Raw genomic sequence first — 15,383 nt, 5'->3', positions numbered from 1 at the left:
TGTGTGTGTGTGTGTAGCATCTCAGGGTAGGGCCACGCAAACCACCATATTAAGACCCTGCCTAATAGATGAATGGTGTGATACATTATAATTTAGAACAGAGGAAGAAAGTAGACCATTACCACTCACTAATCTAACATCTAACTCACATCAAAGGTAAAGAAGAAAAAACAGAACAGAGATGACGTACAAAGCAGTGTTTCAGTTAATGGCACCCATACAGAATGGTAGTAGACACTTTATTGTGTTGTCATTGGTAGCTGTAGGATTAATCCTGGACAAACTGACAGAACGAATCAGTGAGTTTGGTGTGGCGCTACAAGGGTTGCAGTCGCTATGTCGAGAAGCTGCTTCCAAGTGGAAGGAAACAAAAATGTCATGTGTAAAATGGCTGAACTATCCCTTTAAGGGTGAATCTGAAAGAAATGCTGGCACCACGTACATATCTCTTCTTCCTGTCCTCTGGGAGATCATCTCTGTCTCAGAGGTGCTTCCTATATAAACACAGCTCTCTGTAGCATCAGTTTGATTAGGAGGCTCCCAGAAGCCATTAAAAGTCCATTTCTCCCCTCTGTGTTTGTTTGAAGACGAGAGTGAGTGAGGAACCCAGCAGCCGCTGTTGTGCGATGCCAACTTCTGGAACACACAAACAAGCCCCCAACGAGCGCCAAACAAACCTCCAACTAGTGTCCAGTATCGTGTGCAGCACCGTGTCCAGTATTGTGTGCAGCACCGTGTGTAGCACCGTGTCCAGTATCGTGTCCAGTCATATATGCAGGAGGAACCATTGCAAACATGACAGTATCAAAAATAAGGGTGTGGTGCTGTTAGTCGTCATCACCCCAGCAGCTCTTTCGTCTTGGTAGTCAACTGCTTGTCTACATCTGCTGCAAAGCTGTCCGCCATCTGCCCAACCTGAGAGGTGGAGAACAGACACATTCTTACTAGACAACTATTACTATTATAGAAATACTGTAAAACGATTTGGGGTGCCCAAAAAAACAGTAAGGATTCATCTGAATGTTTGTAGCCTTCTGACTATTATAACCATTGTATTTCTGTCCTCCGATAGGACAGGTTGAGGTATCTCAGTACCTGTTTCTCCACCAATCGGATGGTGTCCTCAGAAACGGTGTCCTTGGCCTTCTTCACCTGAGTGATAGCGTTGGACCTCACCCTCCTCAGAGACTCCTTGGCCTTGTTACCGAACTGCTTAGCTAGCTTTGCCAGGTTCTCCCTGTGCTCCCGCGTCACCCTGCATGGACACATTAGCACACAGTGTTACGAGCGATAAACACACACAGTCGCACGCACAAAGCATGAATACACACACACACAAAGCATGAATACACACACACAAAGCATGAATACACACACACAAAGCATGAATACACACACGCACAAACACACTGTTTAATATTCTCTCTATGGGAGAAAGTAGGCACAAATCATATTAATGCCCAAAGCATTACATTTCTTAAAACAATACCTGGCTAAATGACTGGCTCTCTGTGCCACAAAAAAAACCAATGTATTATGGTCACAGAACAGTCAACAACTTTGTTTTGCTGGTGTAACAGCTAACACTTTATTTTCTGTAATTGGTATTTTTGCCTGGGACTATTTGCAAACAATCCAAGAGTGGTGTCTATTTACTGCAAACAATAATGTGTAATTACTGATTCTGGGCCAATCAAGACGCTCGCTCTCTTTGGAAATGCAAATGTTGTTGCGTGCCGAGACTGATTGCAGAGGAAGAAGGCGTCCGTCTGTCCGTCCCCCTGTCCTGCGCTGCCAGACAAGCACCTGCTGCTGAGCGTACTTATTAATCACACAGCCTGCATCCCTAATGTATTCACTACAGGGTCAAAAGCAGTGCACTACATAGAAGGTAGTGTGCCATTTGTGACGTAGCCACATGTTTTTGTGGTTAAGCGAGTGACGGCTGCACATCAAGCTATTTGATTTGGCAGGGAGCAGAATTGGTCAGAGAGCTGAAGACTTCTGACCAAGGTTGGTGTTGTAGAACTGTTCCAGTTGGGTGACAGTCAGATAAATGTGTCAGACACTCCTGGAAACCACAGACAGATCCATGCATTTCTTTACAAGGAGACGGATGGTCAGGGAAGGGACTGACAAGATAATTAATTACTGGAAAGAGAAAAAGTAGGAGGATAAAATATAAAGACATGGAGAGAAATGGTAAAACAAAGAGAGTGATGAAATTGAGAGGAAAAAGAGAGCGAGAGTAGAGACAGTGTTCTGGCCCAGCCTGGTTGACTCACTTGGGAATGGCCACCCTGATTATGGTTCCATCCACCTCAGGGTTGAGTTTCATGCTGCTCTCTCGTAGGGCGCGGGTGGCAGCAGCCACGGCCTGAGGACACAAACACACATTCGACCTGAACCTAATGACTGCCAGCTGGGACTGGGGCAGGAGTACTCTCACTGCAGACACAGGCGGTCCATGGTCATGCTGGCTTTGATCCATGGCGAGCTGGGTGAACTGTGTAGAATCTCTGGTAGAGGGGGTTGGGGGGGGCTAGGGTGTGTGTGTGTGTGTGTGGGGGGGGCACATGCAGTGTGGAAGTGCTGCGGGATGCTGTCAGAGCGGGGTCTCCTGGGCACAGGGGGGTGGTCTGGCTGGGTACTCACTATGCATTGGAAAAGGAGATTCTGAGTAGTTTCTTTCCACTATAGAATATATTCTATACAGCACAACAGTCTGGTAGACAACAGAATCATTATCTAGGAGATGTATGATGTAGGAGTTCAACCACCGTTAGTTCTAACATACATCTCCTAGATAAGGACTCTGTTGTCTACCGGACCGTTAGTTCTAACATACATCTCCTAGATAATGACTGTTGTCTACCGGACCGTTAGTTCTAACATACATCTCCTAGATAATGACTGCTGTATGTTAGAACTAACGGTCCGGTAGACAACAGTCATTATCTAGGAGATGTATGTTAGAACTAACGGTCCGGTAGACAACATTCATTATCTAGGAGATGTATGTTAGAACTAACGGTCCGGTAGACAACAGAGTCATTATCTAGGAGATGTATGTTAGAACTAACGGTGGTTGAACTCCAATAGACAATTAATGAAAAGTCTGTAATCTGGATATATGATTTGTCTGTGGTGGTGGGAGAGGTGCCCGAGGGAGAGCGTCAGAAACAGAGAAGACAGAAAGGAGAGGTGCCCGAGGGAGAGCGTCAGAAACAGAGAAGACAGAAAGGAGAGGTGCCCGAGGGAGAGCGTCAGAAACAGAGAAGACAGAAAGGAGAGGTGCCCGAGGGAGAGCGTTCAGAAACAGAGAAGACTAGGAGAGGTCAGAAACAGAGAAGACAGAAAGGAGAGGTGCCCGAGGGAGAGCGTCAGAAACAGAGGTGCCCGAGGGAGAGCGTCAGAAACAGAGAAGACAGAAAGGAGAGGTGCCCGAGGGAGACGTCAGAAACAGAGAAGACAGAAAAGTCTGTAATCTCAGAAACAGAGAAGACAGAAATGAGGTTTGTCTGTCAGTGGTGGGAGAGGTGCCCGAGGGAGAGCGTCAGAAACAGAGAAGACAGAAAGGAGAGGTGCCCGAGGGAGAGCGTCAGAAACAGAGAAGACAGAAAGGAGAGGTGCCCGAGGGAGAGACGTCAGAAACAGAGAAGACAGAAAGGAGAGGTGCCCGAGGGAGAGCGTCAGAAACAGAGAAGACAGAAAGGAGAGGTGCCCGAGGGAGAGCGTCAGAAACAGAGAAGACAGAAAGGAGAGGTGCCCGAGGGAGAGACAGAAAGGAGAGGTGCCCGAGGGAAACAGAAACAGGAAGACAGAAAGGAGAGGTGCCCGAGGGAGAGCGTCAGAAACAGAGAAGACAGAAAGGAGAGGTGCCCGAGGGAGAGCGTCAGAAACAGGGAAGACAGAAAGGAGAGGTGCCCGAGGGAGAGCGTCAGAAACAGGGGAAGACAGAAAGGAGAGGTGCCCGAGGGAGAGCGTCAGAAACAGGGGAAGACAGAAAGGAGAGGTGCCCGAGGGAGAACAGGGGAAGACAGAAACAGAGGGAAGACAGAAACAGGGGAAGACAGGGAGAGGTGCCCGAGGGAGGGAGGGAAGACAGAAAGGAGAAACAGGGGGAAGACAGGGAAGACAGAAAGGAGAGGTGCCAGAAAGGAGAGGTGAGGGAGAGCGTCAGAAACAGGGAAGACAGAAAGGAGAGGTGCCCGAGGGAGAGCGTCAGAAACAGGGGAAGACAGAAAGGAGAGAGGGAACAGAAACAGGGAAGACAGAAAGGAGAGGTGCCCGAGGGAGAGTGTCAGAAACAGGGAAGACAGAAAGGAGAGGTGCCCGAGGGAGAGTGTCAGAAACAGGGAAGCCAGAAAGGAGAAGTGCCTGAGGGAGAGCGTCAGAAACAGGGAAGACAGAAAGGAGAGGTGCCCGAGGGAGAGCGTCAGAAACAGGGAAGACAGAAAGGAGAGGTGCCAGAGGGAGAGTGTTGAACGGTGTTTCCTCCGACACATTGGTGCGGCTGGCTTCCAGGTAAAGTGGTCGGGTGTTAAGAAGCGCGGCTAGGCGGGTCATCTTCCGCAGGCCTCTCCAGAGCCCGTTGGGGAGTTGCAGTGATGGGACAAGATCGTAATCACGAAATTGGGGAGAAAAAGGGGGTTAAAAATGAATTATTAAATAAACAGCTTCTCCCATTCTCTGGTTCTCTCCTATTCTCTAGTTACTCCAGAGAGCCATCCCATACCTGTGTTTGATTGTTCTCAGTACTGAATTCATCATTACTTCCTACAGCTCTAGCCATTAGGGAAAAGTGGGGGAATGCTGTGCTCTGTTCTGGCCAGCTCTGTAAACACCAGGCATGTTCTGGTTCATATGTTCAATTGTGGAATTACACTGAGGTTCGTGAATAAACACAGCCAGTTCAAAGCCACAGTCCAACCGAGAGGAATGAACAGAGCCAAAGTAAACAGCTGGTTAATGATGTTGAGGATCCCACACAGACCTTTTACATCCCTTTGTTCCTTCAGATCCAAGTGGTTTAATTCATGCTGCCATCACCACTGCACAACAGCCACTGGGGGTTTGCAGTAACACTGAACTGCAGTACTGAATGGCTGGAAAACAATGGCCTCTCGTTAGGATCATGGGTAATTGATGTGAATAATTATAATCCTATTTGCTCTGGGTGCTGTGCAGTCACCCCTGTGTTGCCTTAGCAGGGCTGTTAAGACTGTTAGGTAATGGGAGTGCTTTTGTCACTTCTTGGTTAGACTACTGCAATGCTCTACTTTCTGGCTACCCGGATAAAGCACTAAGCACTGCTAGAATCCTGACTAGAACCCAAAAATGTGATCATATTACTCCAGTGCTAGCCTCTCTACACTGGCTTGTTAAGGCCAGGGCTTATTTCAAGGTTTTACTGCTAACCTACAAAGCATTACATGGGACTGCTCCTACCCATCCTACCCATCTCCTACCCGGCCTACCCATCTCCTACCCGGCCTACCCATCTCCTATCCGTTGGTCCTGACGTTCACACCCTGGGTTCATGCCAAGGGGGAGATCTTCTGCCACGTCTTAGGATGGTAAATTGGTGGTTGAAGATATCCCTCTAGTGGTGTGGGGGCTGTGCTTTGGCAAAGTGGGTGGGGTTATATCCTGCCTGTTTGGCCCCTTTCGGGTGTAACGTCGGACAGGGCCACAGTGTCTCCCGACCCCTCCCGTCAGCCTCCAGTATTTATGCTGCAGTAGTTTGTGTCGTGAATACATGAGTATTCACAAAAACAAATCTGCAAATCTAAAAGCTGTGATCTCTCATGAATAATGTATTAGTACACCTACAGTGACAAGAGTACTACGTTCCAGGTTCAGCTTCTCATGCAGTACTAAATGGAGCTGAGCCAAGGCCAAAGAGCATCAACCTCCCTTTAAAACTGATCCCAGAATTAGACAGGGACAACCCTCATTACCAACTTAGGATGCTGGAGGGAGAAAAGACCAGGGGAAGGAGAAACCCAGGGAGGAGAGGGAAAGAGTTGTTCCCTTTCAGTGTGTCTGTGAGAAAGAGAGAATCTATTGGAGCAGTTAGCTCTCCTCCTTCCCAGAGGGCAAAGCACGGTCACTTCCTGCTGATGACAGCTGACCACAGAGTCTTGGAATTTGTTTCAATCTTATCCCAGAACAAAGAGCTTCCCTGAACCATCGATCACTAACCGACTCAAGTTTCAGAGAAGGAGAAAGGAGTAAGAGAGAACGAGAGAGATCGATGGAGGTTGTGTGTCGACACTTAACACTGCTCAACCTTCCATGCACTGGATGAGACAAGAGTAGGAGATTTCAGTCCAGGTTTCTAAAATGACATGCCAATTTCAAAATGTGTTGCCATCAGCCCAGAGTGTGGTTCATACAGTGTGTGTCTGTACTGTGCATTTGTGAGCTCACCTCTGGGAAACCAGTCATGTTGACCACGATGAGCTGAGGGGACTTCACGGAGATCTGACCCAGCTGGTTCAGTGGGAACTTGCCGTCTGCCGTGGACACCACGATGTGATCCAGAGCTCCTGAAAACCCAAAAGGACCAGGGCCCGTATTCATACATCAGGTCAGAGTAGGAGTGCCGATCTAGGATCAGGTCCCCACTGTCCATGTCATGTTACTCCTCTGAGATGCTTTATGAACAGAATATAAAAATACACGTAATTCTTGAGTCCCAGCATAAAACAAGACATGACCAAGACAACTAAACCGTTGTATGATCACTATGAAGCCTCAGACTGTTGGCAGAGAGTGGGATGCAGGTTTGGTTTCAGCTGGGGTGCAGGAGGTACCCCCCAACCCTCATCTCCTCTCTCGGTCACCCCCTAACAGTGCAGACTGCAGAACCAAAGCTTCAACATGGGTCTCCTCTTCTCATCTGGCTTACCTCAGATGCTGCTGTTTCCTCCCTCGCCGTCCTCTGGCTTATATCACCAACTCTATCCCTCGCTAGTGGAGAAGTGTGGAGGGTGGGGTGGACCATAGAGTAATCTACCTTTTTTAGCCTGCGTTACTCGAGCCCTAACCTCGTCCCCAGGCGAACTGCTAGAGCCGGCTGGTCGACCAGAGACGACCTGGCTGCCTGCACATCTGCTAGCGCTTCCAGAGGGCACACAGGCATTTCCTAAACGGCATGAGGAGGGATGAGGATCGACTGGAAAGCCATTAGCCAAATGGACTCTTCCTGGTCAGGGCACAGGCAGTTGACCCAACATGGTAGAAGGTAGACTACTAGTCAACAATACAGGCCTTCTCCAAAAAAAAAAAACATTTACCATGGGTTTTGTTCAGTAGGGCACACTGTAGAAAAACATTTTGCAACAGAATACAAAAATGTATTCTTACAGGACATATTCAGGTAAGAGCTACCTGCCCTTTCCTCTCTCTAGTTCTCGACCCGACCCGGGGTTCCTCGTGATAAAGTCCCATCAGACAGCAGACTTCCAGGTGGATCCTGTGTGACTTTACACTGGCGATGTTTAGTGGGTGGGTGCCCTGGGGTACCTTATGATCATGAGAATGACATTAACTAGTTGTTTTGAACTATGGAAGCCAATGCTCTGACCCATCTCTGGGAGACAGACTGGGGTTGTAAATATGTGTGTTTGGGTTGAGGATGTCTGGCATCCAGACCTGATACATATATGGGTTGAGAAAATGCTCTTGTTTCAGTATATTCATCTGAGGCAGTATACACCGAGCTGTTCAGGGAGGACTGGATAGCCTGACGTTAGTCCAACGTTCCCATGGACAAGAGAGGTTAGTCTTCTAGCAGAGGAACCGAGAGTAACAGGCTGTAATACCTCCACGCTGGCTGCGAGTACCCAGATGCCTGGTTCACCGTATTAACATGTCCTATACAACAGCCCTTCCTTCAGCTAAGCTGACTTTACATACAACAAAACACATCACATAATGAGGCCCAGATGAGACTATCGAACACACACAAGAACAAAATGATGTCATGATTCCCCCCATTCCAGAATCTTTTCCAGTCAGAATTTCTGTCAGCTCTAAATCCTACTGCTTCCACAGATTACTGTACATCTGGACAGAGGGGCAAATAGGGGGAGGAGGGGGGAAGAGGGTAAGGATGAGGAATAGAAGGAGAATGTAAGGAGAGAGGGATGGAGAAGGTGAGGGGGAGGGAGGAAGGAAGAGGGGAGGGGTATTTAATCTGTGTATAAATCCTGGTATTACAGCTTCCTCCCCCTGGGGCCCTCCCTTCAGCTCCCCTCTCAGGGTTGGTCTGCCACGAGGGGAGAGGGGGAGGCTTTGAACTGGATGTAGTTCAGGAAACAGGGGTCAAGGTAAAGGGCAGGGATCACTCTTCCCCCCCCTCAGGCCATTTGTCAGGGAGAAAGTAAACAGATGGAGATGCACTTTTTCCTCATCTTTTAACCAACAATCAATAGTGAAAACCAACAGTTGACTTTGGTCTTTTAAAGCTTACAAAGAAGGGCAACACTTAACATCAGGCCTTCAGAGCTTTGCATCCGCATTGAAACATCAGACAGTGGTACTGACAGAACCGAACGGTTTCCTCTACTGACAGAACCCGAAAGGTTTCCTCTACTGACAGAACCGAACGGTTTCCTCTACTGACAGAACCGAACGGTTTCCTCTACTGACAGAACCGAACGGTTTCCTCTACTGACAGAACCGAACGGTTTCCTCTACTACGGTTTCCTCTACTGACAGAACGGTTTCCTCTACTGACAGAACCGAACGGTTTCCTCTACTGACAGAAGACGGTTTCCTCTACTGACAGAACCGAACGGTTTCCTCTACTGACAGAACCGAACGGTTTCCTCTACTGACAGAACCGAACGGTTTCCTCTACTGACAGAACCGAACGGTTTCCTCTACTGACAGAACCGAACGGTTTCCTCTACTGACAGAACCGAACGGTTTCCTCTACTGACAGAACCGAACGGTTTCCTCTACTCGGTTTCCTCTACTGACAGAACCGAACGGTTTCCTCTACTGACAGAACCGAACGGTTTCCTCTACTGACAGAACCGAACGGTTTCCTCTACTGACAGAACCGAACGGTTTCCTCTACTGACAGAACCGAACGGTTTCCTCTACTGACAGAACCGAACGGTTTCCTCTACTGACAGAACCGAACGGTTTCCTCTACTGACAGAACCGAACGGTTTCCTCTACTGACAGAACCGAACGGTTTCCTCTACTGACAGAACCGAACGGTTTCCTCTACTGACAGAACCGAACGGTTTCCTCTACTGACAGAACCGAACGGTTTCCTCTACTGACAGAACCGAACGGTTTCCTCTACTGACAGAACCGAACGGTTTCCTCTACTGACAGAACCGAACGGTTTCCTCTACTGACAGAACCGAACGGTATCCTCTACTGACAGAACCGAACGGTATCCTCTACTGACAGAACCGAACGGTATCCTCTACTGACAGAACCGAACGGTATCCTCTACTGACAGAACCGAACGGTATCCTCTACTGACAGAACTGAAAGGTTTCCTCTACTGACAGAACTGAAAGGTATCCTTTACTGACAGAACTGAAAGGTATCCTCTACTGACAGAACCGAAAGGTATCCTCTACATAATCTCAGCACCTAGAACCGAGTGCACTGGCCAGATAATCAACAGTCGGTCATGAGAGACTATCCTCTCCATGGAAATAGCCCCTACCTTACAGTCCACAGCCCCTACGCACCTGGAGAGGTTCTGATGCTCAGGTTGCGGCTGAAGTCGTCCTTCAGGGTGGTGAGGACGGCGGCCATATCCTCCTTCATTTCCTCCAGACTGATGATATCCTCCACCAGCGAGGAGTTGATGTTCACTTTGGAAGCCTGGCCCTTTGCTGCCTTAGCTGAGGGAAAAAATAAAAGCAGGCAGTTTTCAGAAAGACTTCAAAAGGGGAAAAACAGAAGAAGAGGATGGAGGGGAGGGCTGGTAGTCTTGTCTATCACTGTTATTACAAATAAAAGCAGGACACAGTGAAGTGGGGTTTTCAACCTCCTGAATGTTCTGACCACTTCAGTAGGTCTTGATCCCTACCACTATATTTCCTTTGATGGTAACACTACTAGCTAAATCCTTCAGCTAAAATAAAAAGCTACTGAGGCAAGCGGCCCCCCACTCACCTTTACTCTTCTTGGTGGCGTAGAAGCGTACGCAGGAGGCAGCAGGGGGGACCATGTTTTGATGAAAGATATTTGGGAGCGGCAGTTGGACCCTGGAGATGACTACCAGCTGAGGAGACCTCACCATGGGGACGAGGGATCGGCACAAAGCCGGCCGCATTAGGCCCAGCAGACTGAGTATCATAGCTGTCAGACAGTGACAAGGAGAAATAAAGAAACATCAAAGATGAATGGACAAGACATGATTACTGTCTGATGACAAAACACGACTGTCAAGCTAATAAAAACACTAAAGCTATGAAGTGATCATATATCAGTTTGTAGATCTGGTTACAATTCTCTTTTCATCGTGCAGCGATCCTATGGAAGTACTGTACCACGCATGCCCAGTAGTAGCATCTGTAATACTAACCAGGAGGTGTCTATCTACAGACTGTATGCTACTGCTTCAATTACAACAGTATGAGTCATAACTAGGGTTGCACATTTTGGGGAATATTCAGAGGTGGAAACTGTCTGTGGGAATTAACGGAAATATATGCAAATTAATATTAATACCATTTAAAATGTAGATGTTTCTTGCATTGGCTAAATTTACCATATCATATGGAGACAGAAACATAAACCTTTTACCTTATAAGTAGACAATCCCAAATGATTAAATCCTTCCAATAGAACTAAAAATGTAGTAACAAACTGAACTTTAATTAAATGAGTTGACTCTTCACATGGGACGGCAGGTAGAGCGTTGGACTAGTAACCGAAAGGTTGCAGGATCGAATCCCCGAGCTGACAAGGTAAAAATCTGTCGTTCTGCCCCTGAACAAGGCAGTTAAACCCACTGTTCATAGGCAGTCATTGAAAATAAAAATGTGTTCTTAACTGACTTGCCTGGTTAAATAAATAAAAGGTCAAATAAACATGGGATGATTTCACTGAACAAAAGGGAATATGGAATGATCCCTCACATCTCCCAAAAATGTTTTCAACATCAGAAATGAGAGTCTAGAAACTAAGGCTTTGGTTGTCTTCCTCTCAGGCTTCCATGTCTTCTCCCTGGACCTCACAATGTTCACCTCTTGGACATCAGACTGAGGTCTCATCTTCACTGTCACTTTCCAACCTTGAGGATGGCTCGTTGTAAGGCTCAAAAAGCCTCAAATTTGCCTGGATGGCCACCAATTTTTCAACCCTTGGATTGGTCAGCCTGTTGCGTGCTTTGGTGTGTGTGTTCCCAAACAAGGACCAGTTTCGCTCTAAGGCTGCTGATGTTGGAGGGATTTGGAGGATGATGGAGGCAACAGGGGAAAGAGCCTCAGATCGACAAAGTCCCTTCCACCAGCTGGCTGATGAGATATGTTGGCATGACTGCCATATTGCATCTCCCATCCTCGAAGGGGCTGTCCATATCAGCAGACTGTGATATGGCCATTTCTTGGAGACTCTTTCCCCTCCAGGAGATTGTCAAACATGATGACAACACCATCCCAACGGGTGTTGCTGGGCAGCTTCAATGTGGTGCTCTTATTCTTCTCACTTTGCTTGGTGAGGTAGATCGCTGATATACCTTGATGACCCTTCACATACATAACCATTTCCTTGGCTCTCTTGTAGAGTGTATCCATTGTTTTCAGTGCCATGACGTCCTTGAGGAGCAGATTCAATGCATGAGCAGCACAGCCAATGGGTGTGATGTGAAGGTAGAACTCCTCCACTTTAGACCAAGCAGCCTTCATCTTCCCAGCATTGTGGGTCACCAGTGCAAATACCTTCTGTGGTCCAAGGTCATTGATGACTGTAGTCTTGCATGATGTCTACTTTAATGCTAATTAGCATTTTCGAATCTGAGTAAATAGAGCTGAATATTGATACACATCCGAGAGAAATTCACAGGGTTATCAAAACGTCACGCCAGGGTAAGTCTACACAAACACAGCCTTTATTTTAAATGTTTCTAACATTCCCTATGGAAAAATGATTAGAACCATTTCCCTGTTTGACCTCTAGATTTTATGGTTATGACACCTCCACTGTAGGGCTCTAAACAGTCAAATCAATCTGTTACGAATTCCCTCCCAGGGACTCTTAAGGGCTATTTATACTCTACGGAGACAGACCGTACGGAGCATAGCGTCGCAATGTCATTTTTCATCACAAAAGGGGCGGCCCCCAAGTACAGCACTCCAACCATCTACGTACTGCAGTGTCATATTAAAAGTGCAACAAGCCGTGTAATGGGGGCAGTGTTGTGTAGGCAATGAAGCTCACTTGGTTCCTCTATTTGATCTATAGGCTATGCATCAAAGTAACCCATTTTGCAGGTTTCCACACAAACCTTAAGCACACCCTCTCATTCTAACAGCCCTCTCTCTGGGACACAAACTCTGCAACTTTTCTAACTCCCGCAGTAGGCTCCCCTCCTCCGCTGGAGCTTAGCAGGCTAGGCTATGGGTAGTAAACTGGCCCTAGCCATCGATTGGTCGCTAGGGGTCAGGGGCCTTATCACACAGAGGGGTCAGCCAATCATAGGCAGTCATCTTGGTTCCCAGATCCCCAACTCCTGTCTCCTTTTTATTTCACCTTTATTTAACCAGGTAGGCTAGTTGAGAACAAGTTCTCATTTACAACTGCAAACTGGCCAAGAATAAAGCAATGCAGCTCAAGACATAACACAGAGTTACACATGGAATAAACAAACATACAGTCAATAACACATTTGAAAAAGTATATATATACACAGTGTGTGCAATTGAGGTAAAATAAGGGAGCTAAGGCAATAAATAAGCCATGGTGGTGAAGTAATTACAATATAGCAATTAAACATTGAAGTGATTGATGTGTAGAAGATGAATGTGCAAGTAGATACTGGGGTGCAAAGGAGCAAGATAAATAAATAAATACAGTATGGGGAGGAGGTAGTTGGATGGGCTATTTACAGATGGGCTATGTACAGTTGCAGTGATCTGTGAGCTGCTCTGACAGCTGGTTCTTAAAGCTAGTGAGGGAGATATGAATCTCCAGCTTCAGTGATTTTTGCAGTTCGTTCCAGTCATTGGCAGCAGAGAATTGTTAAGAAAGGCAGCCAAATGAGGAATTGGCTTTGGGGGTGACTAGTGAGAAATACCTGCCGGAGAGCATGCTACGGGTGAGTGCTGCTATGGTGACCAGTGAGCTGAGGTAAGGCGGTGCTTTACTTAGCAGAGACTTGTAGATGACCTGGAGCCAGTGGGTTTGGTGACGAGTATGAAGCAAGGGCCAGCCAACAAGAGCATACAGGTAGCAATGGTGGGTAGTATATGGGGCTTTGGTGACAAAATGGATGGCACTGTGATAGACTGCATCCAATCTGCTGAGTAGAGCGTTGGAGGCTATTTTGTAAATGACATCGCCGAAGTGGTCAGTCCTTCAAGCAGTCAGAGAGCGCAGTAAACTCATCTCTGTCCAGCACAACAGCTGGACTCATCTCTCTGGACTTGTGGGATGTGTGAATAAAGTATCCTTGTGTGTAACTTTGAGGTTGCCTTATTGCCCTCTGATGGGGGGGGGGCTAGTCAGTGGGTCACAGATCAGCCCAAACATAGAGTCACCATCTTTCACAACAACAAAAAACATATAGTTCTGAAAATGGCTCTTTCAAATCTTTAACACACTTCACAACATTTCCCCCCAGGGACATTTTTCCTGAGGCAGGGGATCTCCATTCCAGGGTGCAGAACAGAAGAGCCCAGCAGCCACCCACCAAAACTCCCTCAAACTCTACTCATCCATGAGGGTCTTTCTGAACCGTGCCTTTCATTGGCAACGGGTGTGAACAACCAGCCGTGTATCATACCCTGGATGACTTCCTCCATTGTGTGTGATGAACACACCGTTAAGAGAAATGGGGCACTACACTATCACGCAGGTGGATACGCACTGTCAACGTCACCCTCGTAAATCACCTCAACAGAATGTTTGTGTCCCATTTCCTACATAGGACTCTGGTTAAAAGTAGTGCACTATATAAGGAATAGGGTGCCAGTTGGGACACACCCTGCATCTGGGTGAGGGGCTTGGCTTCTAGTCATAATACCACCTTGCTTTGTGTGTGTATAGAGACTGAACATTAAGCAGGCAGGGGGATCCAGCACAGCCTCACCTGAAACATTGTGTTGTGTACAGTCTGTAGCTCTTTACTCTATCAATACTATCTGGGCCAGAAGGCAGAGACCATACACATGGTTTATTCTCTAAACAAACCCAGGTTGGCTGCGATTGTATCACTCCCTTCACAAAGCCAGCAGCCGGCCGCCTCCCTGAAAAACACGGCTAGTAGTAACGCTACAGGAAGATATAGTTTTTTTTAAAGCATGACTCTTTTGTGTCTCCACTGAGCGTCAGTGTTTATCATAGATATAACCATTGGCCGTGTCTCTGAGTCCAGTGGAAGGGATAGCGGGGGGATGATGGTTGTCTTTACACGTGAAGTGAAGCAGAAAAACTGTAGCACAGGTGTTCAGTGAGATATTGTATCTCTTTGATATTTCATAAACGGCTATGGGCCAGCTGGCATGCCCACATTGCATGACACCTCTGAATAATTCAGGTTTATGTTGTTTTAACAGTTTAATTCTGATTGTAAAATTGATGCCCTGTTACACTGGACTGAAGACTTTAAATTCAGAACAACAAAGAACATAAATGCAGTCAGAATACTTCCCTTTAATTAAAGGGCACGCCATCGTTCTACTCGCCTAAGGGCACTATTTGGTTACCTTATTATTTAACCTTAATTTGACTAGGCAAGTCAGTTAATGAAGAACACATTCTGATTTACAATGACGGCCTACTTCAGTTGGCTATATATCAATAATATCACTCATGCATGTTACACAATGTTAAACAAAAGCCAGCTAGCTAATATGATAGCAATGCCTCCATAGTCTTTGATGATATTTAACTAAAGCTAGCTAGCTAAACGGTGGTGGTATTTAGCTATAGAAAGGTCGTTGCGTACGCAGTCGAACTAAAACATAAATAATGGATCGATGCAGGAGAATATTTGGGATTGGAACATGTTTACATTGTAACTACTAGCTATATCAAGAACAATTGTCCTGCATTTTAAAGTAGTTACTTACTTATATCTTGTCAAATGTGTCTACTTGCACATTGCTGTGACGAGCATAGGAAAAAGTTGAACCTGACGCTTGTGTTCGTCGTCATCATACATTAAATGCTATGTG

The 15,383-nt window shown here is 46.8% G+C and overlaps 1 protein-coding gene across 1 annotated transcript; it reads right to left on the bottom strand.

Moving 5' to 3' along the window:
• Window positions 1–225: 225 nt before the first annotated feature.
• Window positions 226–15,370, bottom strand: mrrf (mitochondrial ribosome recycling factor). Its single transcript, XM_024430918.2, has 7 exons — window positions 15,279–15,370; window positions 10,159–10,344; window positions 9,729–9,884; window positions 6,436–6,554; window positions 2,286–2,377; window positions 1,096–1,255; window positions 226–915 (listed from the first exon to the last, which is right to left on the bottom strand). The coding sequence occupies exons 2-7, from the start codon at window positions 10,340–10,342 to the stop codon at window positions 838–840; spliced, it is 789 nt and encodes a 262-aa protein (XP_024286686.1). The 5' UTR covers window positions 10,343–10,344; window positions 15,279–15,370; the 3' UTR covers window positions 226–837.
• Window positions 15,371–15,383: the final 13 nt, after the last annotated feature.

Source organism: Oncorhynchus tshawytscha, linkage group LG09 (genome assembly GCF_018296145.1).
Source record: "Oncorhynchus tshawytscha isolate Ot180627B linkage group LG09, Otsh_v2.0, whole genome shotgun sequence".
Classification (NCBI taxonomy): Eukaryota; Metazoa; Chordata; class Actinopteri; order Salmoniformes; family Salmonidae; genus Oncorhynchus; species Oncorhynchus tshawytscha.
This window is presented reverse-complemented; position numbering and strand designations above follow the sequence as displayed.